Raw genomic sequence first — 25,383 nt, 5'->3', positions numbered from 1 at the left:
CCAGAGCCTGCCTTTGCTCTTCCCCATCTGACTCAGAACCGGCAAGTGGAGTTATTGCCCTTCATGTAACCAGTTTCTTCTATTCGAGTAGAGGGGAGACTCACCGGCAAAGACAGCAGGGTCAGTGACACTGGAGAATGTTCTCAAGCCGTCGTGTCGCTAACGCTTCGTGAGGTGCAGGGATGGGGCCGGGGCCAGCACCACCAGGAGCTGAGCTCACTGGGTTTCTGGGAGGCTATATTTAAACTTCCAAATGGTTGCGATTTCTCTATTAAACAAACAATTCAGTCATTAGAAACATGTTGTGTTGCCATGCAAAGTGGAACCGATCGTCACCAGGAAGCTATAATTTCTGCACCCAGCTGTTTTGAAGACAAGTCTCAACGACACAGATTCATCCTTCCCGTGTATGGCATGGAAGGCCCTTCCCCCTGCATGATCAGGCTGGGAGGCCGTGAGCTGCTGCTCAGGAAGGACTAAGGGCTTCCCAGGGTGCACCAGTGGTAAAGAACCTCCTGGCAATGCAGGAGACATATGAGACACGGGTTCAATCCCTGGGTTGGGGCTATCCCCTGGAGGAGAGCATGGCAACCCTCTCCAGTACTCTTGGCTGGAGAAGGCCATGGACAGAGCCTGGAGGGCTGCAGTCCATCGGGTCTGAAGCAACTTAGCACACACGCAGGAAGGAATAAGGCCCGTCCTGCCTCCTCAAGGGCTGTGGGCATGGGAGCTGTGCTCTCAGACCCAGGGGTCAAAGCCAGCACAGGTGGTTGCAGGGCTGGTCCCTGGTGTAAGCCCCGTCATAAGGGCAGCACTGACACCCCGAGGCAGAGACAGGTTACAGGTCTCAAGTGGCCGGACAGGCCAAGGGGAAAGCGAGACTTTTCTGCAGCTTTGGGCTCCCCTCAAAGCCAGTCAGACCCAGCTGGACCATTTGCCGGATTTAAGACATCTGCCAAACTCAGTGCAGGAAACCGGCTGGCTCCCTGTGGAGCACTGACCCAACGTGGCTGGAAAAGTCCATTGTAGAGACTGAAATGCTGAGGCACAAGGAAACAGAGATTCCTGTCAGGGACTTGGGGGCCAGCAGAGTTCAGTCCAAAGCCCAGACCCTGCTGGGTGAGAGCTCCCCAGGGTCTGGCCGAGGAGGCTCCCACATTTCTAAAGGCCTCCCCCACGCCTCCACCTGCCAGGGCCAGAGAGAGTACTGCAGACGGGGGTCGCCCACTCACGGTAGAGACACACCTGAGTTTCAGATTCTGTTGAACACAGCTCTGTCCATGTTAAGACTAAATAAAGATGTATAAGAAATATACCAAGAAAACCTAGAGTGAAAGGACAGCCCGCCCATGTGAGAAATACAGCAATGAAGTAATCCCCCCAAATACTGTATCAAAGTGGAGACTTGACCAGAGCATCCCACCCCACCCTCATGTCAAGATAGATGTGGGCGTACAGGTGGCAAGGGCCCTGCCTCCAGCCCACCCAGCAATCACCCCCTTCTTGCCCTGGGGGCCCAGGATGCAGATATTGTACAAAAGTTTCTAAATCCCTTCTTTTCTATGCACTTTTGTATTTAAGTGGCTGGGATCACAGGTGGGAACCCCCCCCACAATTAAGTCTGTCAGTGTTTGGGGGAAAAAAAAAAAGTGGAGACTCGCCAGGCCAGCAAGTCTGGTCTGCAAAGACGCAGATGCCTTCTGTTACTGCAGGCAGTTGGGAGGAACTCTGAGGCCATAAGAAGCAATGAAAGGAAAGAGGAGCCTTGGCCCACTTTTCAAAAGAATGGGGGGAAAACTGCACTTACCTTCAGCAGGGCTAGGTTAGAAAACCCAGCTAGATAAAAGATGACCTTGAACTAGTCTATGCCAAGAGGCAGGGAGTACCAGCCACAGGCCAGCCGGCAGTTCTCAGAGGACGGGTCAGGAGAGAACCCAACACTTCTCAAAGCAGGACGGTCTGGAGTCCTGCAGGAGCCCCGTGGAAGGAGGTTCCAGGGCTTTGCCAGGAGCAGGTGTCCTGGGGCTACTGAAAACTAAGCTTTAGTTAGTTGTTGATAATCACGAGGCTTCAACAGAACAAAAGTACCAGTTGTAACTAGGTACCCAGATTTCTTGACATGGTACACCTTGCCTGGAGAATTCCATGGACAAAGGAGCCTGGCGGACTACAGTCCATGGGGTCACAAAGAATCGGACACAACTGAGCGACTAAATAACAACAAGAGCCTTTAAATGTTTATGATTAGTAAATGATCAGTTCAGGTCAACAATACTTATGCTGTTGTTTGAATAAAGTTACGTTCATTGAAAATGCACCCAAGGTGATGGGGTCTCGCCGCTCTTTCTATGCTGAGAGTTGTAGCTGTTCATGCCACCCATCCAGAGCCCTTAAGCCACCCCGGGACCTGGTCCTGATGCTTCTGTGGGGTGTGGGGAGGGGTGGGGGCAAACCAGGTCTGGCCAAACCCAACTGGAAAAGGCCACGTGACTGCACCACATGTCCTGATGCAGCAGAGCCTAAGTGGCTCCGCCCAGCCACTCGAGATGCCTTGCCAATTTCAGGCCGCCCTTCAGTTCAGAGTGGGGTGGGTGTCTCCCGTGAAAAGCCCACCCCGAGGAAGCCAGGGTACAGGGGAGCCTCCCTGCCCGGCACTGCTCCAGGCCTGGATGACAGATCCCATGGTCTCAACCAACTAGCTTCTTCCGCCCGCCCCGTCCCTGGGTCCAGAGAAGTGAAGCCATGGTCCCATGACAGTAGTGCGGGGGCCGGGCCTTGAGCATGCTCAGCCGGGAGGACGGAGGCCGCTGTGTGAGGACCTGGGCTCCATGCTTGGCTCGGAAAGGCCTTCCCCGTGTGGCTCAGCCAGGCCGCCGGGGCTCTGGCTCAAAGATGCCTTACGAGTTGCCGGGGCTCCATGCTGAGCAAGTCAAGAGGAGGTGAGAAAGTCAAACAGGCCTTAAATGCCACCTCCCATGAGCCCCGAAATGGGGGACTCCAAGGAGACGCTGTTTATACAGATTTGGGGTTTAGTACAACAAGATGGGTGGATTCTTGCTCTTCCATTGGGGCATCCATTGGCAACCGCCCCACCCCCCACCCACAGGGAAAATGCCTCCAGGGCGCCTTAAGGTCCAAACCGCCCCCCGCCCCCGGCCGTCCAGCCTGGCCCCTCTGCTCTGGTGTGTTGGCCTTGACGCAAGCGCGCCTCCATGGCCTCTCCTCCGCTACCCTGTCCTGATCCCTACAGTGGGGCTCCCACTCACGGCTGCCCTGCTCCCCGCCCTCGGGTCCCCACTCTGAACACGGCTTCCAGGGCCTCGCCAGGTCTGCACGGGCTGGCCGCCCAGGAGGTCAGTGGGCAGCGGGGCCAGTCAGACAGGAGAGCTGCTGCTGTGCCCCGGCTCACTCTCACATCCTCACGACAGTGAGGTTGGGTTGGAGAGGATGCCTGAGCCCTGGACACGGAGACCACCTGGCCCAGCGGGTGTAGACTATGCTGAGCCACTCTGGGCACTCTGTGCCGACACGGGCTGACTCACCTGGTCCTCATGGCAGCTCTGGAGGCAGGAGACCATCTTCTCTCCATTTCCTAGAGGAGGAAACGCAGGCCCAGACAGCATCTGGCCCGTGGTCACACACCTGATGAGTGGTGTGCTGGCCACTGGGGCCATCACTTCCCAGTTCAGGCTCTCAGTCTTCTGGGCACTTCCAGGTCCCCTCGCTGAGCAGGGCAGGTGACAGTCAGGCCAGTGAGCTAGCTGTGAGCAGAGCTGACGGCTTCCCTCCTGGGCAGAGCGTTTCACGGCTGGTGCGAGGGTGTCCAGAGTCCCCTTTCCTCTGCCAGAGGCATGGGGCTGTCCCCTGGGCCTGGGTCTGGGCCCCCAGCTGACCTGCGTGGACGAGCAGCAGCGGGGAGGCCCTGACACTGGGATGGATCTAGGTCGTCGGGATCTGGGGGGGTTGTGACTGCAACACCGTCCTGGCTAACGCGGCGCCGAGTCCAGGTACCACCCAGGCAGGCCAGGCCCAGGGCTAGACCGCCTCCTGGGAGAGCGCCGTGTATCACCATCACACGCACGGCAGGTGCACGTGGGGCTGCCCAGGTGGCCTGGAAGTGACCCAGCCCCTTGAGGGGAGAGCTGGCAGAAAGAAGGTCACCCACCCTTTGCAGTGACTTACAAGAGACCAAGCACAGAGCCAGGGCTCCGCTGACGGAGGCCCAGGGTCTGGACCCAGGTCTTCCCTGCTTACTGCCATCTCAGGTCTCGGGGTCCCAGGAGATAAAGCTGTGCCAGGGGCACATAGCCCTCCCATGCCTGTCTTGTAGTCTCTAGGGAACCCCCAGGAGACACCCCCCCCACCTCAAAACTCCCCTCCCACACACCTGATCTGGCCTCTTCCAGTGAAATTTTGTGCTTGGAAACCACCCTAATTTTTCTATCACCAACCCCAATTCTTTCTCCTTGAGCCATGGATGGCAAAGCAAGGCCTGGCAGCCCAGCCTGCCTTCTGACAGCCAAGGAGGAGGGCACGAAGCTTGGCCCTCTAGCCCTTCCCACCCGATCCACCGCTGGCCTTGAGGGCCTGGCACCCCGCTCAAGGTCTAGCCCATCTGTCTGCCCTCATCATCACACATGCATACATGTGTGCAATGCGTGCAGCGCACACTCATACACACGCAAGGCTGTCACAGCTGGTTTGCTGTTGTTCAGTTGCTAAGTCGTGTCTGACTCTCTGCAACCCCCAGGACTGCAGCACGCCAGGCATCTCTTTCCTTCACTATCTCCCTGAATTTCCTCAAACTCATGTCCATTGAGTCAGTGATGCCATCCAAACACCTCATTCTCTGTCACCCCCTTCTTCTCCTGCTCTCAATCTTTCCCAGCATCAGGGTCTTTTCCAATGAGTCGACTCTTTGCATCAGGTCAGGGCCAGTTTAGAAGCCAGAGAAAGGCCCTGTTCTGACTGCAGAATCGTACCTTTCTTTGAACCCTATGTGGTACTTTCCTGCTTGATCATTCCCATCTCCCCGCCTGGTTCATCAGACTTGATTCCTCTGCTGATAGAGATGCATCAGCTTTGGAAAAGTGGTTTACTATGTCAAGGGAGGAAAAAAGCACGTGATTCTAGGTCCAAAGGTAGTTCCCAAAGTCGAGTCCAGACACTTCACCACTAGGAGTGGCAAGCTTGAGGGGGAAGGGGGGCAGTTACACAGAGCCCTGCCTGCTCCTTCCTCCCTCCAAGACACATGTGGCCTTGGCTGCTCACTGGTCTCCCATGTGGGCATGTGACTGCCCAGAGCAGACCAGACACGCCAGGTTAAAAAACTGCCAAGAATTCAGTTGGAATTCAGCATCATCCCACAGGTGGCCCACGACACTGAAGGGGTGGCCGGAATCCACTGGCAGCCAAGGGGCAGTGACCTCTGAGGGACCTTGGGCTAGCACCCCAATGACCAAGGCAGAACCCCAAAGAGCCATTCTGCTCGATACCTCAGACGAGGCACCACCCGCTTTGTTTTTGCTGAAGCAATGCACGGCGAGGTCAGAACTTTGGGGGAATTTATTGAGAGCGGCTTTTGGGTACCAAGAGGAAGCTCGGCTTTACTCCATCTCTGGCAAGTGTCCTGGTTGGTGGTCCCTTGAAGGCCACTACTTGGTCGGCCAGACTGCAACTACCACGATGGCCACGAGCAGCAGTAAAATCACCATTATCATCCCTGAAAAACAGAAGCGTACAAGACCCCCTGTAATGCTTTCCACCAGCAGAGCCTCACCTCTCCCATCAAGTATTTTCTGAGACAGCGGGGCGGTTCTCCAGGGAGCCTCAGTGTGTGTCAGGGGTGTCAGCAGCCTCTGGCTTCACAGGTAGGAGGGAGAGGCTCCAGGGACCCCAAAGGGCTGCCATCTCATCACTTGAAGAGTTGTGCCAGCCAAGTGCCCGTGCTCCTCACCGGGTGGGGCCTCCCCTTTCAGCCCCCCTTGCTCAGGCTTCTGTGTGCAACTTGGCCATGTTTTGTGTCCTCATTAATGAGGGTGTGATAAAGCAAAGGGCTTTAGAGTTCACAAAGAAATACTGACTCTAGAATCCATTTTCTCCCCATCCACACAGCTTGGCCTTTTCTTCTTGGGCTGAAGAAACTTATGTCTTTCATCTGGAAAGAATTCTGAGAGAGGGACCTCTGCTTTTTTTTTTAATATTAATATTCTCTAGTTTTACTTCAACTTTTTGGCTGGGGACCACAATGTACTCCCGGCCAGTCTGCTCCCTGCGTCCAGCCAAGGCCACCCCGCCTCCCTTGGTTCACACATCTGGACCTACCACTGCCTATTCCTTCAAAGCAGATGAAGAGCAAGGGGCCAGGAGGACTCAGCCCATTTACCCGACGCCCTCAGCACCTTCCATGCTGACTTCTCCCGCGGGCAATGGGTGCTTCCTTCACCCTGGAGGCCAGCATGGCGGTGGCACGCCAGAGACACGGCGCGGCTGTGACAGGGCAGGCGCCGAGGAACGAAGGGTCCCCGAGCCGCCGAGGCTCCGAGAGGGGAGTGAGGAGCAGATGAGATGAGACAGAGAAAACGCTCTACAAACCACTGGGGAGTCAGGGGTCACGTGGCCGTTTGGCCCACCAGGACCGCCCACCGCAGGCTGAGGAGCTGTTTTGGCAAAGGTCAGGGTTCCGAGGGTTCAGCAACTTATTCTCTCCTAGGAAGCCACTAACATGCTCTTGATCTTATTAACTAGATAACCACTGGCCACATCTGGCTTCAGGAGCTAAAGAGCCACATGTGGCCGATGGCTACTCTACTGGACAAAAACAATACAGGACAGACATCTCCATCATTGTAGCAAGTCCCACTGGGCAAAATGGACATACTGTGGGGAGCTCCGATTATTTCATTCACTGCCATTTATTTCCACACACAACCGTTGAACGGACAAAGGACTGAATAGCTGCTCAATATGTTTTCAACACTCGTGTCATACTTGGGCAGCTCCCCATGGAGGGGAATTCTGCTCTCTTCTTGAGTTGCTGTTGTTAAATTGTATTTTTGGGGGAAATTGTCCATTTTTTCCTGAGTATCCAAAATTACTGGCATAAGGCTATTCATTAGATTCTCCTATAATTTTAGCATGACACCTGTCTCAGTCCTTTTTATTTCTCACATCGCCTGGTTGTGCATTCCCCCCCCCCCCCAACCTTGCCACAAATGAGCCTTTTTATGAACCTTTTCCGAGAACAAGTTTGACTTTGCTGATCACTTCTCATTTATTAATTTCTCCATTTACTTTTATTAATCCTACAATTCAGACTTTCTTTGGATGTAGTTTGTTGGTTTTTTTTTCTTGAACTTCTTTACTTGAAAGTTAATTCATTTTCCACTTTCCTCTAAATAGTACCATTCTAAACCTACAAGTTTCGATATAAAATAATTTCATTGTTGCTAGTTTCTAAGTTCTATTATTTATTTATTTGCTGCCCTGTGTGGCATGTGGCATCTTAGCTCTCCAGGCAGAGCTCAAACCCGTGTCCCCTGCAGTGGAAGCACGGAGTCTTAATCACGGAACCACCAGGGAATTCCCTCTAAATTCTAAACATTTAACAATTTTCAACAATGTCTTCTTTGGCCCAATGATTATTTAGAAGTGATTTAAGATTTCCAATTTTACTGAAACAAGCTTATCAAAATGCACTTCTTAAAAAGTCTGAGACAATGATGGCGGTGGTGGTTTTAGTTGTTAAGTTGTGTCTGACTCATGAGACCCCATGGACTGTATGTAACCCACCGGGTTCCTCTGACAATGATACATGTACTATATTTTGGTGTGAAAACATTTGTGATTTCTGTGAGTGGCAAAATCGCAAGCACGATTAGTCCTGCTATGGTTTGCTGCCTACCTTCTTAATTGAAGAAAAGAAATGGCAAAGCTCAATCAGAGGTCTGTGAAGATAAGAATGTTTTCCCATCCAAGCCCATGGACTCCCTGAATTCTATCCACAGGTGCCCAGGGCTCGATGTAATTCAGGCTCAGTAAATTTTAAAACCAACCCAAGTAAGCACAGCATGCTCATGGTTTTAAATACTGAGGAAGGAGTAACAAGTTCACGGCAAGCTTTCCTGTCACCTCCCTGTGACAGCGGGTGCACTTTTTCTAACACGCCTTCTTTCTCCAATGAACCAAGAGGAGAGCACCTCCTCTTGAGGATCTATGATTTTTTTTCCTCCTGTCTTCATAAAACCCAAGCCTCGATGTCAGGGGTCTGCAAACTGTGGCCCATGGGCCATATCTGGCTTGTGGCCTGTTTTTGTACAACCCATGAGCTAAGAATGGTTTTCATATTTTGAAGGGGTTGTCAAAAGAGAAACAGGAGATGTGACGCACTGTCTGGGGTCTGCGAAGCCCAGCGCGCTTACTGTCTGGCCTTTTACGGTATCTGCGGACCCTGCTCTCTGTCACTGCGGCCGACGATGACCTCAGGGGCTGGGCTCTGGCTCTCTCTCCACTTCTTTCATCTGTGCATTTCCTTTCTTCCTTGTATTAATAAATGCAGTAATCCATTAACACTTGAGGGGGTGGTGTAATAGTTCATCTAGCATTTCAAGATGCTTGTAGCAAGGGTGGGTGGGTGTGTGTACATATGTACATATATGTGACTATTATCTCAGTTCATCTTGCCAGAACCAGAAGAACACTTTTTTTCATTCATTTCTCCCTCCAGAAACATCTTCAGGTTGACCAAAGCCTCCACTTGGGCAGGAATCCCACTACTTCTTGGCTGGGAAAAAGGTTTATACTGTACAATGTCTTTCCTTAAAAAATAATGGAAATGGAGGAAGCAGACAGACCGATGGGAAGTGGCAGGACAATTGCTGGCCCTCCCAAGCCCAGGCTCATCCTGAAGATGAGGGGGAGGACTGCATTTTTTGAGGAAAGAGGAGAAAATGGGCTGAGTGGTAGCTGAGGAAGAAGCCATGCCACCAACACTCATCCAGGATCGGAGCTGGGAGGCCACGTGGGCTGAGAGGCTGCCCCTGTGGCTCTGGGCTGGGCTGAGGCTGCGATGGCCCAGAGGAGAGGCTCACAAATGGCCCCGAATTTTTAAATCAGGGTGGTTATGGTAAAGCAGAACAAGCGATGAGGACCGAGGAGTCAAGAACAATAACGGGCTGGGAAGGAGAAAGCACACATCTGGTTTGAGTTTCCACGCATGAAGCCTGCAGTCCAAGGGGAGCGGCCTCGGGCATCCATCGTCACCACCATCTCCTGCTTGGGTCACTGCGGGAACTGACCTGCTGCTCCTTTTACCTGATCCTTTCCCCTTGAGTGAACTGGAATGGAAATCAGATCAGGCTGCTTCCTGGCTCAAAACTGTCTAATGGCTTAAAATCCACACACTTCATGGTGTTTGAAGGCCTTGGGCCATCTGCCCCGGGACCCCTGAAGCCACACCCTGCACCTGTCCTCGGGCCACCCTGGTCTCCGGTCCTCCCACGGGCCCTGTGCCCTGCCTCCCGGCCTGGACCCCTGCCGTCCTGAGGGCACTCTCTCCTGGCACCCCTGGCCTAGTGAATCCCTGCTCATCTTCCAAAACTCAGCATCAGTTTCTGGGCCTTGAGGAACTACTTCATGACCTGCAGTGGACCTTGTCCTCTGTCTCTGCAGTGAACCTTCTTAAACTATGATTTAGGTCCTCGGTTAGTTACTCTTTGCCTCCGCCATCACCACGGGAGCATCCATGGCAGGGCCTTTGCCCAGTGGGTTCACCACCACGTCCCCAGTGCCTGGCACACGAAAGAGGCACAAGATGTTCTTCTTTCTATAAATGAATGGGGACCTCCCTGGTGGTCCGGTGGCTAGGACTCTGCGCTCCCAATGCAGGCAGCCTGGGTTCAATCCCAGGTGAGGGAACTAGATCCCACATGCCACTACTAAAGATCCTGCATGCCACAATGAAGACCCAGCACAGACAAATAAATAAGTATTTCCACGAAACTAAAAGACACTTGCTTCTGGGAAGACAAGCTATGACAAACCTAGACAGCATATTAAAAAGCAGAGACATCACTTTGCTGACAAAGGTCTGTCTAGTCAAAGCTATAGTTTTCCAGTAGTCATGTATGGATGTGAGAGTTGGACCATAAAGAAGGCTAAGCACTGAAGAATTGATGCTTTCGTATTGTGGTGCTGGAGAAGCCTCTTGAGAGTCCCTTGGACTGCAAGGAGATCAAATCAATCCACCCTAAAGGAAATCAACCCCGAATATTCATTGGAAGGACTGATGCTGAAGCTGAAGCTCCAAAACTTTGGCCACCTGATGCGAAGAGCTGACTCATTGGAAAAGACTCTGATGCTGGGAAAGACTGAGGGCAGGAGAAGAAGGGGTGACAAAGGATGAGATAGTTGGATGGCATCATCAACTCAACAGACATGAATTTGAGCAAACTCTAAGAGATGGTGAAGGGCAGAGAAGCCTGGAGTGCTGCAGTCCACAGGGTTGCAAAGAGTTGGACATGACTGAGCAACTGAAGAACAACTAAATATTTTTTAAAAAAGGAATAAATGCATTGAGTATCTGGAAGGAACAAGAAGAGCCAATGAGAAGGACACCGAAGGGACAGACAACAGGGAGAGAGGAGCTGGGAAGATGTGTCAAGGAGGCCAAGAGACAAACTCCCAAAGATGCTCGACCCCAATGGCAAACCCTGCAGCCACACCAGGAGGGTGGAGGAGAGCCTGTCCCGGGGCCTTGGAGATGGTTCACAGCGCGGCAGGAGCAGAGGGCGGGAGCTGTCAGATCCATCACCAACACAGCGATTCCTCTGTCAGCTGCCACTTTCTCACAGAAACCGGGTTCTACAGATGGTGCCACAGGACAGGTGCGACAAGGTTCCCCAAGGCCCGCGAAGAAAGAAAACGGGCTTCGCCAGCTGACATCATAGATCGCAACTCGATAAGACGTGATACACTGGGTTCTAATCCAAAGATGAAAAGGGGGGCTTGGAGAGCAACGACAAATAAGATGCTGACATGTCCAACCCTTTCAGAGCAAAACAGGGCTCCTCCGGATAAGAGGCTTCCAGCAGGCTTAAGTAAACTGGGGTGCCCTCAGGGTCGATGGAGGAAGTCATTCTAAGGTGGCGAGTGACAGTCATAAGCCAACTGCAGCCTCATGGATTCTTTGGGGTCAAAGAGTAGATATTTACAAACCTTATCGCTGCAATGCTTTCTCTTTAAGGACTCGGGCTTTTCTGGAATGCGGACACAACTCTGGCACCTTCCTTGAATGGAGTCTCTCTGGAAAGCCAGGGAGAGCTGGGCCATGGCGTGCATGGATTATTCCCGTGGGCCAGCCAGGTGGCCTCGCTACAGTCTCAGCAACAGGTAATTCTCATCTCTGTTTTCTATGAGGAGGCTGAGGTTCTGGGAGGCTTACTCTGTCACCCAAGGCCCCAAAGCTGGTGAGAGGAAGACCTGGGACTGGAATCCAGGGGGCAGGGACTCCCTCGGCCATGCTCTTACCCTATTCCTGCACCAGCAGGGCCTGTCCAGAGGGATCCTGATCCCAGATACAGCACAGGGTTCATCAGAGAGACAGGCCCAGATGTCTTTGGGCTGAAAAATCGAGATAAAGGGTTTCTTCGTTTTTCCCCCTTTCTTCCTTCTTATAATTTTTTATAGTGGGAAAACTGAAGCAAACATAAGAACAGACAGAAGAGTCCATGGAACTGTGATGAACTCATTGCTTGGCTTTATCAAGGGTCAATCTGAGGCCCACCTGGTTTCACCTATACACTCCCCCGGTGCATCTCTCACCCGTACCCTCCCCTGGTGTATTTTTTGGAAGCAAATCCCAGACATGTTTCATCTACAGAAACGTCAGGAAGTATCACCAAAAGGCATTGTTAGCAAACTCGCCGCTGCCACCACCACCACCATGCAGAACATTAGAGAGGCTGCTACTTCTTAAAGACAAAGGCAGGGGGGAGCCCCCAACACTTCAGATGTAGGAAGGAGGATCCAGTTCAGAGGACGAGGGAGGCTGAGCCACCGCTGGCCACCGGCCACGGGAAGGACGGGAACAGCGTTCAGCCACATGTGAGAGACAGAACTCCCTTCTCTCATCTCAGAGCAGGGCTCGAACCTCAGGGGGTCCCGTCATCCATCCCCCACCCCGCTGAGGAAATGTTTGACATTTCAGACCGAGGAAAGACAGCGGAACTTCTGGGAACCTGCCAGTTTCCGAAACAATGAACGCTCTTTGCCCCTGAGCCCGGCACAGGAACACCTGGCGAGGCTGCGGGTGCCGGGAGCCTCTGCCCACACGTCACTCCGCCCCGCGCGGGGCCTGCCGGCACCAGGAGAGGCAGACTTTCCCTGCCAATCCCCAAGTGCCCCTTTTTGGGGGGCAGGCCTGGGGTGCCAGAATTCCAAGAGTGGAAAAAAAACGTCCGTTTCCTCTGGTCAGTTCACCAGATGAGTATTACTCAACCACATCTAATATTTACCAGTCCAGCTCATGGCAATTACCAAAAAGATGTGAGAAAAAGTCCTTTGCAGACAAGGAAAGGATATGAAACACAGTCTCTCAGGAACAGTGCGGTGTTTGCTGGCGATTGTTCATCGGGATTTAGGGGCCATGGTTTTTTCCTAGTGAAACACTGGAAACCAGCAAACTATGGCAGCTGTGAGGCCAACACCTCTGCCACAGTGGAGCGAGGGCAACGGCTCCGAGTGCTTATTGATGAGGAGGACGAGGACAGGCGGGGTGTGGAGTCTGGCTTTTCTTGAGACAGTGGGAGCAGGCCCTTGGGCTGGTCAGTTCTCCCCTTAGGAAGGGCTTCCCGGGTGGTGCAGTGGTCAATCCACCTGCCAATGCGGGTTTGATCCCTGGGTGGGGACGATCCCCTGGAGGAGGAAGCAGCAACGCACTCCAGTATTCTTGCCTAGGAAATCCCATGGACAGAGGAGACTGGTGGGCTTACAGTCCATGGGGTCCCAAAAGAATCAGATATGACTGAGCGACTGAGCACACATGCTCTGAGGAAACTGCAAGAAAACCCAAGTGATCAGCATGGGGGTGGGGAGCCATTGGAGGGGAGAGGATGCGGGAATAGAGGGGAGACATGCAGGAGGTGGAGGGGCTGCAAAGGCCAATTTTATCTGGAAGTCTTTTTATCTGGTTCTTGCTCATCACAAGGAAAGCCATACTGGCTGCTGGCTGTGGTTGGTTGGTTGGAACCAAAACGAATCTTATCCGATTTGCTTTGTTCTTCTCGCGGGAAGGATCAGGCCTCAAATAGCCCTCATGCAGCCACTGAAGATTCACAGAGGACATTTATGGAGGACTCCTCTAGTTGTCCCCTCCCCCAATAGGTGACATTTGCTTATGGATTAACCAGTGGGTTCTCACTGATCAAACAGGCTTTTTTTTTTTTTTTTTTTTTTTTTGCAGCAGCCTCTTGAGTTGGGGGTGAGGAATAAGCAGGAGGAAAGACAAAACTGGATATTTGTTTTCAAAAGTTCATGTAAATATCCCCTTTAATCCTGTTACTAGGCAAATAAGCTACGAAAAGAGTAGACACAGTACAGAGATGGTGAACGTACTGACATTCTGATTTTCAGGCTGAAGGCCTGAAGCGTGGCAGTTCCCCTCGCGCTCACCCCTTGGCCCAGACCTGCCCACTCAGGAGCTGTGTCTGCCTTCCTCATTGGCCACGGGGTGTGGGCATGAGCCGCCTTTCTCCGACCCACCTGGCAGCTCGGCTGGGCTGGGAGAAACCACCGTGGGGGCCTGGGTCTGCCCAGACATAGTGGGAAGACTGGCCTGCCTGCTCCTGAATCTGTTTCACACCTCAGTCCCCCATCTGAATTCTCTCCAAACTGCGCTTTCATCAGAATACTGTGCAGAAGTCACTTCTGATGTGCTGAATTTGGTTTTGTTCTGTCCTGGCACTTCCCTTTCTCTGTTGGGGAGACCTTCCTCCGAAACTCTCATGGGCTCCCCGCATCTCCTCACCAGACCTCCCATCCCTCCTCCTCACCCTCCTGCCCCTCTGTGTGCACCCCCAGCCCTTTCTCACCCCAGCCCGGATTCCACTTCTCAATGAAGACCTCTCCACCCACAGAGACCCCCACCTCCCTGAAGTCAGAGATGCGCTCAGAGCCAGACCACTGCTCTCCACCGACTGGCCTCCATCTTTCAATTCTTATCTTACTTGTTAACACTTCTTTCCCTAGGTCACAGGCTCTCCAAAAGCAAGGACCGTGGATGGAAGGGGCACTGGTTTGGGGAGCCAGGGAGACCTGACTTCCAGCACGCCCACTTTCCAGCTATGAAATGCTGGGAAAGCTACTTGACACTGAGTTCGGGTCCACCATCTGCAGAACAAGCCTGAAAGTATCAACTTCATAGGCTTGCTGTAAGGATTCAATAAAAAGAAGTATATAAAACCTCGAGATCATAACTGGCACTCCATAAATGGCAGCTATGGTGACAGTAATCTCGACTCCTTGTGTGACCCACGGCCCGAGAAAGATGCCTTGTGTGCGGCAGATGAGCGAGCCGGCCTTTCGGCTTAACGACAGGAATCAAACGTCACTCACTCCGGAGGAGAAGGAAGAGGCGCAAAAACAGGGGAACACCTGGGTGGCATTTAGCTGAGTAATAGCCTGATCCTAGCCGAGGCCCAGCGGTGATGACGGGCATCCAGGAAAGGCTGGATGCTCAGAGTGGAATATCTGGCAGCACCCATGGCGGTTATTAGCCGCAGGAAGGGCAGCTGTGCCGGGCGAGGCGCTAGCTGAGGTCAGAAAGCAGGCGGAGCCCAGCCAAGTGGACACCAGGTGAGAGAAGCCGTGGAAAAGCGAAATGGGAAAGGCCTTTGGGGAAGGGCAGGGCAGGGGCGTGCTGAGGACGGAGCTGCAGGCGGCAGAGGGAGACGGTGAAAGCAAACCCAAAGGGCACCGGGCAGGTGTGCCTGGCATCGGGGATGCGCCCGACCACAAGGGAGGATGGGCAGAGCGGGACTCGGGGGCCACTCGCGATGGCGACGACCATGACCACGACAGCGAGACAAGACGTGCAAATGTCAGGGCTCCCGTTCTGCCATGGGGCACACATGCTCTGAAAGCTCTCCAGTGCTCACATCCCAGTCGCATTCTCACCTTTGGGCAATGAGCTGACCAGAGCAATAACTTTCCCCCGTTTCTGGGTGAGAAAGTGGGGGCTCAGGGGTGATCTGCCTCGTGTGGCCCTTCTGAGAGCCCAGGAGGGCAGGAGCAGTCACAGGACTGGCTGGGATGGAGCGTCAGGTGGGGAGGGGGGGGCCTGGGGGCCCGTGGAGGTCCAGGGGGTGAAGGAGCGAAAAGTCGGGGCTTGGGACCCAGAAGTGACGGCCCAGCCCCTCTAGAAACACCAAGAAACACATCTGAAGGCAAAGAACAGGCTTGGAATGTGCCTATGCTTTGGTTCTGACTGAAATCACACGGATCTTAACGTTCCCGTGGCTTCATGTCACATCGACTGGATGAGTGTCTGGCCTCAGACAAGGTCACAGCTTAGGCTCCAGGTGCAGAGCACCGGGAGGACCTGCAGACCCCAGCCCGGCCCCGTGCTGGCCTGTGTGAGCCGGCTGCCCCACACCTCTGGTCCCGGGGCTGACAGAGGTGACACACCCCAGGCTGTGGGAGGGTCACGTGACATTCCCAGCCCCCCACCTTGGGGGCGGGGGCCGGCACATGCTGGTACTGACTCCATTCTGGAAGGTGCCCTGAGGTTGAGGCTTTGGGGTCTTCTTTGGAGTGAGTCTCTGGAGGGATGAGCCTGGTGTCCCCGAGTGTGGCTGGGCTGGATCTGTGCTGATGTGATGCTGGCTACTCACTCCTGTGCTCTGACGGTCCACCTCATGGGGAGCATCACCCCCGCCCCAGCGGGCACCCTGTTTCAATGTGGACAGGAAGTCCTCCTCTGTGTAAACAGAAAAACTCACCAGGAAGCAACTCTGCAGACTGGGGGAGGGGAGGGTGGTGCGGGGGACATCTGGGGGCCAGAGACAGCGTGGTTCTCAGCAGGAAGCAGGGAGGCTGACCTGGGAGGGGTTGGGGGTGGGAGGCGAGGAAAAAAGGACTTGCCTAGAAACAGGAAATTAAAAGGAATTAAGACTGCGCGAGACGGGGCAGAGGAGCTGGACCGAGGCCGAGCGAAAGGCAGGCTCCCGGAGTCTGGGCTCCAGGAACCAGGGCCTTGCTGGAGGTCAGGCAGCCCTTCACAGCCGCCGGATGGTGAGCTGACCCTCGGCCCACAGAGCCCCAATGTGAGGACCTGAGAGCTCACTGCACTGGCCCAGGGCAAACGAGGTTCCGATGGAGGGGCCAGACGTATTGGTCAAGTGCCCTGACTGAGGGCACTACCCTGGCTAAGATGTGCCCCAGGGCATTAGACTGACCCACACCAGAACCACACTCCACACAATGTACCGAGTGCCTACTGTGGGCCAGGTTCGATGGGGTGAAGATACAGGCCTCATGGGAGAGGCGGAAAATCAAACCCATCCCCACCTCCGCCAAACAAAAACAAAACATCCCACAGAAGACACCATTCCTTGGAGGAAGCGTGTGAAAACCCAGCCATTAGTGCTGCTTCCTGCACAGAGAGTGCTGACTGGTTGCTAGTCTCCATCTGTGTTCTTAAAGTGTCATTCATTTCCCTTCCCTGAAATAAGTTCAGCCTGGCGATCGCCGCAATTCAACAACAGGATCCAATTGTGACTAGGTAATCCTTCATATCAGCTGTCCAAGGCAGCTTATGATGAGTTGTCAAGTCAGTAATTGAATGCCAATTCCCTGGCGCATCAATATTTGCTGAGCAATATCCCCTCACCGTGCTGCACGTCACCCCTGGGAATGGAACTCTGGCTGGAGTCTGGCAGAAATTCAAGTGTCTCCAAGCACAACCGTCATGAGCTTAGTTATGGATATCTTGTTCTGACAGTTTCCTCTTGACAAAGTGTCAGACAATTTCTGGATGGCTCCGGCCAGGCTGTGGATTCACCGTTACTCACCCCTTCGTTTGGGCCCTGTGAGCCAGGAAGCATCACCTGGGGTTAATTAGGGACGATGAGCAAGGTGACAGGAAGGCGCTCAGGCCAAAGTTCTGGCTCAGGTAGAGACAGGCAGGGAGGACTGGCCATCTGCGGCATGCTTTCTCAACACACCAGACGCTTACCCGTCTGTTCTGTTTTGTTTAAAGCAAATCACTTGACCAAGATGCACAAGGCTACTGGGTGGTAGATCTGAACTGAGTCTCAGAGTCCCAAACCTCGAAAGAACACATCTCTGGCAGCGGAGGAGGCAGCGGCCACGTCTGTTCACCTTGACCCTGTCCCTACGGTCACAGTTGGCAGGTCTAGTAGTGAAGCCCGTATGAAGACAATGAGGCTTGTTTCTCCAGGAACTTTGTGAGTTTGGATGGACAGAGGTGGGGCTCAGCCACAGTCCAGGGGACTCTCCAGAAGGGTGCTCCCCACATGTAGGCTGCTGTCTTCCAACTCTTCCTGAGACTTGTCTGGCCCCACCAACACTTAAAGAGCCTCACAGGTGACCCAATGTCATTCAAATAAATTACTTGTTCAGGTGACCCAACGACATTCAAATAAGTTACTTGTTCTTTAACCTAACGGAGCCAGAGTCATTTCCTCTTACTTGTAACTAAGATTCTTCAGTAAAGACACCATCAGCAGAAACAATAATGTGTCTCGAATTATTTGGGAAAATATGCGAGTCACATGAGGACGATTTTGCTTTACTGGTTGAGCGCTGAAAGCACAGTGCGAAGGTGTAGCTCCTGGGCGCCTACGGTCTTGGGCAGCACCTCGCACCTTAGTCTGAATGGGCCAAGGTCCCACTTGAAATAGCTGTTGCCATTAAGATACCTTCTCGGAGACCAAACTCTTTTTTACATTCACATATCCTATAATTACAGTCCATGAGATCACAAAGAGTCAGACATGACTGAGCGACTAACATACACATACCTCCTATTATTTTCAAGTATTTTCTAATTTGCCAGAGATGTCCTGAAGCATCAAAGGCAAGAAAAGCTGCCCTCCAATTCTCAGGCAAGAGGAATTGGAAGAGATCAGGGCAACAGAGCCCCCTCTAAACAGTACTAACAAGGACCCCTGGATAGCACGAACTAGGCATTCAGAGCCTCCACACTGGGGTCCCCTCCTCCCCAGGACGCACCATGTATGCCCACGGGGCGCCTGGATCCAGCAAGTCCCGCTGTTCCTGCCGCCACAGTCCTGACAAGAACCACCAGTGACACCATTAGCGCTGTTGGGCACGTAGATTCTTTACACACATTCACATGGAGTCGCTTGATCAGTGTTTAATCCACAAATGAAACAGACGGCCCCCACTGCCAGTGTGGTTGGGAAAGCACAAACAGTGCTGATACCCTCTGGGTTCTTTCTTTCTCAGCTTCTGATTTATTTCACAAACATCAACAGAACACGTCCAGGGCACCAGGCAGCATTCTAGGCACTGGTTATATCAGCAATAAGCCAAACAGACAAATCACTGGCCTCATTGAGTTGCTATTTGTGTGTCTGTGTGTGTGTGTGTTGGGGGTGCAGCGGGCGAAAACAGACAAAACCCAAAATAAGTAAACCATGTGCTTCTGTGGTTCCTCAGACATGTCTGACTCTTTGTGACCCCACAGACTGTAGCCCGCCAGGCTCCTCTGTCCATGGGATTTCCCAGGCAAGGACACTGGAGTGGGTTGCCATTCCCTTCTCCAGTGGATCTTCTTGACCCAGGGATTGAACTCATGTCTCCTGAATTGGCAGGCGGATTCTTTACTGCTGGGCCACCAGGGAAGCCAAACTGTGTGCCAGAAGGGGAATAAGAAAGAGGAACACAGCCTGTGTCGTCCTAGTGTGCAGGTTGTGGGCGGGGGTTGGTCTGAGGCATGCTCTCCTCTTACTCAAGTTCCAGGGGCATGTGGAGCGGAGGGGGCACTAATTCTTTCCAGAACCCGGTCGCCCCACAGCAGGACCTGGAAACACACTGCGGGTGAGATTAGGGTGCCTTCCTACGCGGCATCAGAGAACTGCCATCCTTGAATGCTAATAATATGTAAGCTTAGAAATAACACATGACGAGAGTTTGCTGGAATGAAGGGTGATGTAATGACAAGTGGAAACAGAAGGGGGACTTATTATGGAGTGTAGAAAAGGTGGGCCAGAGAGGAAGGGCTTGCTAGTGGCAGCCAGCCCTGGCCAGTGCAGGGGGACCCTGGCCCGCACACTCCGCAGCTGCTTGGCCTGCGGGGATGCGTGGTCCAGGCCGTGTGTCCGCGGGTGGCTGGGTTTGCAGTTCCATGCCCTGGTGAAAACTGCTTCTTAAACTGAGGGCTGTTGCCTTAACCAGGGGCCTCTCACTTTACAGAGTGCTGGCCACCAGGTGGGGGCTTTAGTCGAGAGGAAGCAGGGTGTGGGGGGGGGGGGGGGGGGTTGGAGGTAGGAGTCAGATGACAGAGTAGACACAAGATGTCACCCCAAATTTGGGTGAATTTGGGTAAATGCGTTTCAGCTGACGTGGGGCTGGTTAGCACGTTCCTTGTGCTTTGGGTCACTCTGTCATCTTGGAAGTCATACTGGCCCCCCACCTAATCTGTTTTCCTCTGTCACCTCCAAGGTGACAGGGACTATATATAACCAAGAGCCACAGTGGGGAGGACAGAAGGATGACCGCTAAGAGCTGTGGGAGAAACGAAAACTGAGGGCTGGGGCGAGCAGCCAGGAGCGGTCATTTCACTTGAAGAGCCGAGTCTCTTACCAGAGAACCAGAACGACGTCCTGGTCCCTCAGCTTGTCTGCGCAGTCCATCCCCATCACAGAGGCAGCCCAATGAGCCCTACTGTGAGCTGGAGGTCACTCTGGCTTTCAAGCCACAGCCATTAAGTGACCGCAAATTCTCTGTCCCACCACCTCCCAGCGCCGGACGTGGCACTTCCCAACCGTGCAGCAGAGGGATGGGGGACAGGCGTGGACACATGTTTTCCCTCCTTGGGAGGGACAGGCGTGGACACATGTTTTCCCCCCTTGGGAGGGACAGGCGTGGACACGTTTTCCCCCCTTGGGAGGCCGCAGAGCGGAAGAGCCAGAGCTACACTGTGGGTGGAGACGCCAGATGGCTCGCATTCAAATCACAACTCTGTCACTCGGGGAAGGAACCAATCCTTTGAGCCCCAAATCAGGAGAATTCTAACCCTGAGCTCCCAGGGTTGTCATGGAGATGCCACGAGGTAAAAGGCCTGGCCCCGAGCACATGACCTGGCCCACGGCACGTTCTTGAGTGACAAGGCTGCCGCTGTCACCTCCTATAAACTGGTGTGGCTACAAGCATGGCACTCAGGGTCCTCAACCTTTGGCCAGGAGACATTTTGCTCTGTCCCTCATCTGTGACCCCCTTAAGCCTCCAATGCTGCCTATTCCCCTCCAGCTCACAAGACCAACACCCAGGAGAAAGGGTTCTCCGAGGGGTATGTGGCCAGCCACCTGCCCTCAGGCATGACCACTCAGTGCAACCCAGATACGACTGCCACACTGTTCTTGAAAATCTTCTCTGTCACTCCTCAAAGACTACCAGGAAAACAGATTCTGAAATTTGTGCTCATGCAAAATTCTGCAACAGCCTGTATGCCTGTATGTACAAAAATTAAAATACACTTCTCAATGTATCATAAATTAAGAGTGCATCAGTAAATGCAATTCATATCTGCTCCATCAGAAAGGACACGCAGTCTTCTACCTGGAGGGCCCCGATGGCCTCCTCTTCCTGCTTTCAGACACGAATTTAATGACATCGCTGCAGTGAGATGCTTGGCTGCAAGGGTGGACTGACAACCTTCCAGCACCCTGGTGAGGGGCTAGCGTCCCCTGAGCAGCACGAAGAGTTGTGAGCCCTCAGGTGCCGTCAGGATGGGTTGGGTGAGGACCACAAAGATTGAAAAGCTGCTCTGCACTGGGTCATGGAAAAGGGCCCCTTTCTCAAAGCAGCAGCAGGCTTGCAGTTCAGCAAAGGAAACACCCAGGATGGTCAGGCTGCAGAGCACACACCCCACGCGTGGTCTCACCGCAGCACTGTTCACGCTGTGGAGTGAAGGTGCCATCTTACTGTCGTGTGGACCCCTGCAACGACGCCCCCTCCAGAACAACATTCTCTAATGCTCTTCACCATCCACAAAGACATCCTTCTATGAATGGCAAGGATCCATTAACCTTGACCTTCACAGAAGAAAGGCGCCTTTTGGGCAGCACCAACTAGTGAAGCAGCAGAGTGTGGGTTCCTATGTGAACACTCAGGGTGGACACTGGTCCTTCCTGGCCCCAGTGTGGCTCTGACAGGTGCTCAGGGTCAATGATGTCACCAATGAGCTGACCGAAAAAAAAAAAATACCCAAACAGGTGAGATCCCCAACCAGATGTTCTAGAATACAGTAGCCTAAAAACTGTTGAGCAAGGATTCTACTGGCAATAAGAAATGAACAGAAGTCTCTGAGGCTCAGGGATTCACTCAGCAGAGTTCAAAGATGGGGAACCAGCCCAACTGAAGGACCGGCCTGCAGTGCTGGCCTACAGCACGTGGACCAAGGAACTTTCAAGGATAAGGCAACCCAGGAAGAAGTCCTCATCCTCTTCCTTCCTCTGAAGGCGGTCAGTGTGTAAGGGGCTTAAAGAGACTATAGACGTACAGTCACAGAAAGGCATGCTGATGGCCACGGGGTGCCAGGGGTCACATGTTACAAGCCTGTTCAAGCTGATGACGGGTGTTTGCCTCTGACACGCTGTGCAAAACGCATGGAGAGCCTGCCTTTCAGATGTGAGCTGTGAGGGCAGATGCTACAGGTGTCTGAGGATAATATTAAAATGATGTCATTAATGTCTCCTCCTCCACTTCCCCCAAAAAAAGTCAAAGAGACGATTTCAGGATGTCAGGTTTGGCTTTGAAATATTTGTTGGCTTACATGAAAAAATGGTCTGTCAGATATTTCAGAAATCATTTCAAAGCAAAATACAAAAAGTGGAATTCTGACACAGTCCCAAAGAAACGATCCAGCTTTCCCACCCCGGCCTCTCACTCAACATGCACCCTCTCTCACACCTTGGCGCCTTGGCAGGGACTGTTCGCACCGATTCTGAGCCCCCTGCCAACTTCTACAGCCGGCACCCCAACACTGGCTTGGGGCCTCAGCTCAAAAACATTCCCTCCCCCAGGGACACCTCCTCCCGTGTGCCCAAGGCGGTCTCTGAACCACTTTTTCTGGGCGGCTTCTGCATACTGAACATGCGCATTACAGAAATTGACTTAACACTTAGGGAAATTAATGACTGACCGGGTTCAGGCTTTACCTCCCTAATGGCCGGAAAATTCTTTGAGAGGACAGACCTTGTGTTTCCGTGTCTGTGTCTCCAACATGTTATATCCACAGGTGACCAGGACAGATGTCAATATCTGCTCGACACATACGTATTTTTGTTTTGGTGGATTAAATAGCACCTCATTGTTGAGATTCAAATACTGTTTTGGATATTAAGAGACAGTAGAATGGATTTCAGGCTTCCCTGGTGGCTCAGGGGTAAAGAATCTGCCTGCCACTGCAGGAGACGCAGGTTGGATTCCTGGGTTGGGAGGATCCCCTGGAGAAGGAAATGGCAACCCAGCCAATATTCCTGCCTGGGAAATCACATGGATAGAGGAGCCTGGCTGGCTACAGCCCATGGGGTTGTTGAGGAGAGGGACAGGACTTACTGACTAAACAACAGTACGGATTTCAAATGCATTATCACTTGGCAGTAGTTCGTGTGGACATTTTAGCTGGTAGAACAGCACTTGGCACATAATAAGTGATCGATATATGTTGAAATAAGTGAGTGAGTGAACACATGAAAGAGCATCAGTTCAGTTCAGTTGCTCAGTTGTGTCTGACTCTTTGTGATCCCATGAACTGCAGCACGCCAGGCTTCCCTGTCCATCACCAATGGCAGAAGCTTGCTCAAACTCATGTCCATCGAGTGGTGATGCCACCCAACCATCTCATCCTCTGTCATCCCCTTCTCCTCCTGCCTTCAATCTTTCCCAGCATCAAGGTCTTTTCCAATGAGTCTGTTTTTTGCATCAGGTGGCCAAAATATTGTCTTGGAGCTTCAGCTTCAGCATCAGTCCTTCCTTCCAATGAATACTCAGGACTGATGTCCTTTACAATTGCCTGGTTTGATCTCCGTGCAGTCCAAGGGACTCTCAAGTCTCCTCCAACACCACAGTTCAAAAGCATTAATTCTCTGGCACTCAGCTTTCTTTATAGTCCAACTCTCACAACTAATCAAACCGATCACATGGACCACAGCCTTGTCTAACTCAATGAAACTATGAGCCATGCCGTATAGGGCCACCCAAGATGGACAATGGGTCATGGTGGAGAGTTCTGACAAAACGTGGTCCACAAAACGTGGAATGGCAAACCACTTCAGTATTCTTGCCTTGAGAACCCCATAAACAGAATGAAAGAGCACAAACTATCAATAAAAGAAGTTATCATAAAATATTGGCTCTAAAAAACTATAGGGGGGTACAGGTAAAGTAAGTTGGTGTTGCCAAATTAAAAATCAATACATTGCCCGTTAGTGGTTAGTGACCTGGTATCAAATCCTAGGAGAGAACAGATTCTGTGTGTATCTTTCAGGTAAATGAACAGTTACATTTTGGTGAAATGCTAGGATTTTACCAGATGCTCATGGGCTTCTTTCTAACACACAATTCAGACTCAGAATTTTCAGCCATTGAACACTGAACAGTTCCTGTTCACAGTTCCTTCATTCCCTGGAATTTTTATTCAGTTGCCATTTGCTGATATTCCTGAGAAGGTTATTACCGAAAATTACCTGATGCTGCCAACGCTATGCTTGTGTTCAGAGCAGTACTACTCATGCTGTGGTCTCAGGAGCATCGCCCTAGAGCTGGTTAGAAATGAAGCTTCAAGGGCCCCACTCATGCCTACTGAATCCGGTCTCTGGGGGTGGAGGGGCCTCCCAGAAGCTGGGTGTTAACAAGCCCTACTCGTGATTCTTCTGGCGCTTACGTTTGAGAACCACTGGGTTGGAGGTCAGGATCAAAGCTTGCTGGTGGTTCTCCACACCACAAGATCAAATAGAATCTGTTAACAGCACAAGAAGAGCCATGGCTTTCTCTGGGTACTAGATAGATGACGCTCGGGGTCCCCAGCCAGGAAGAAAGTCACTGTCCCGGCTGACGATACACACAGTGAGGAAAGCGAGCAGGCTGTATCTGACACACCAGTCCCACCTGCCCCCAGCCCCACATCAATCTCACCTCAGCCTCCTTTCCTCTTGAGTGAGAGAGCTATGTTCTGAGCTCTGCAGGACCAAACCAACAGCTAGAGTGGCCCAAAGACGACCCCTGCTTAGAATAGAGACCAATTCAAAGGACCAGTGCTATGGCTTTTCTGGTAGTCATGCACAGATGTGAGAGTCGGGCCATAAAGAAGGCTGAGTGATGAAGAATGGAGGCTTTCAAACTGTGGTGTTGGAAAAGACACTTGAGAGTCCCTTGGACTGCAAGGAGATCACATCAGTCAATCCTAAAGGAAATCAACCCTAACTATTCATTGGAAGGACTGATGCTGAAGCTGAAACTCCAATCCTTTGGCCACCTGATGCAAAGAGCTGACTCATTGGAAAAGACCCTGATGCTGGGAAAGATTGAGAAAGATTGAAGGGAAAAGGAGAAGGGGGCAGCAGAGGATGAGATGGTTGGCCAGTAGCAATGCCTGAACACACATGAATTTGAGCAAACTCCAGGAGCGAATGGAGGACAGAGGAGCCTGGCGTGCTACAGTCCACGGGGTCACAAGGAGTCGGACATGACTTAGCAAATGAACAGCAGAGAACCATCTCCATTGGGTTGCCAGACTTTTCTGTCAAGTATCAGGTTGACCCAGGCAGCCTTAGTTGCTAAGGCGCTTTGACCCTTCTTCTTCCTTCCAGAAGGAAGGCCCTAAGAGAGGAAGAAGAGCCTGGTGTGAGTCCAGCTTCACAGGTGACCACTGATTGCCAGTGGGCCAACGTGACATTTATTTCCCACACCGTGTATGTGTGTGGGGGTGCTGATCCTGGAGAACATGTGTATTTCTAGTGGTGTACCCCAAAAATAGAGATTCATGATGCTAAAGCACTGGGTGCTGAGTCAAAGGAGGCACTTGCTCACACACACGTACACACACACACACACACACACACAGCTGCCCCATCCCAGAGGGTGCCCCAAAGCCAGGATGCTGGGGAACTGGTCATAAAG

At 52.5% G+C, this 25,383-nt stretch overlaps 2 protein-coding genes across 7 annotated transcripts in view; one reads left to right on the top strand and one right to left on the bottom strand.

The window, feature by feature from the left end:
* The window catches only part of NTN1 (netrin 1), a 202,816-nt gene extending 188,375 nt beyond the window's left edge, over nt 1-14,441 (top strand). Inside the window, exons 7-8 of the mRNA XM_044939287.2 lie at nt 11,243-11,388; nt 14,245-14,441. Of these exons, the coding sequence (XP_044795222.1) occupies nt 11,243-11,388; nt 14,245-14,343 (245 nt within the window). The 3' untranslated portion in view covers nt 14,344-14,441. The remainder of the gene's footprint in view (nt 1-11,242; nt 11,389-14,244) is intronic.
* The window catches only part of STX8 (syntaxin 8), a 209,305-nt gene continuing 189,469 nt past the window's right edge, over nt 5,548-25,383 (bottom strand). For all 6 annotated transcript variants that reach the window (XM_045164846.1, XM_045164852.1, XM_045164849.1 and 3 more), the window contains one exon: nt 5,548-5,722. In XM_045164846.1, coding sequence (XP_045020781.1) covers nt 5,566-5,722 — 157 coding nt within the window. In that variant the 3' untranslated portion in view covers nt 5,548-5,565. The remainder of the gene's footprint in view (nt 5,723-25,383) is intronic.

The sequence above is a fragment of the Bubalus bubalis genome, chromosome 3 (assembly GCF_019923935.1).
Source record: "Bubalus bubalis isolate 160015118507 breed Murrah chromosome 3, NDDB_SH_1, whole genome shotgun sequence".
In the NCBI taxonomy this organism is placed as follows: Eukaryota; Metazoa; Chordata; class Mammalia; order Artiodactyla; family Bovidae; genus Bubalus; species Bubalus bubalis.
The sequence above is the reverse complement of the archived record's forward strand: the minus strand, read 5'-3'. Positions and strand labels throughout refer to the sequence as shown.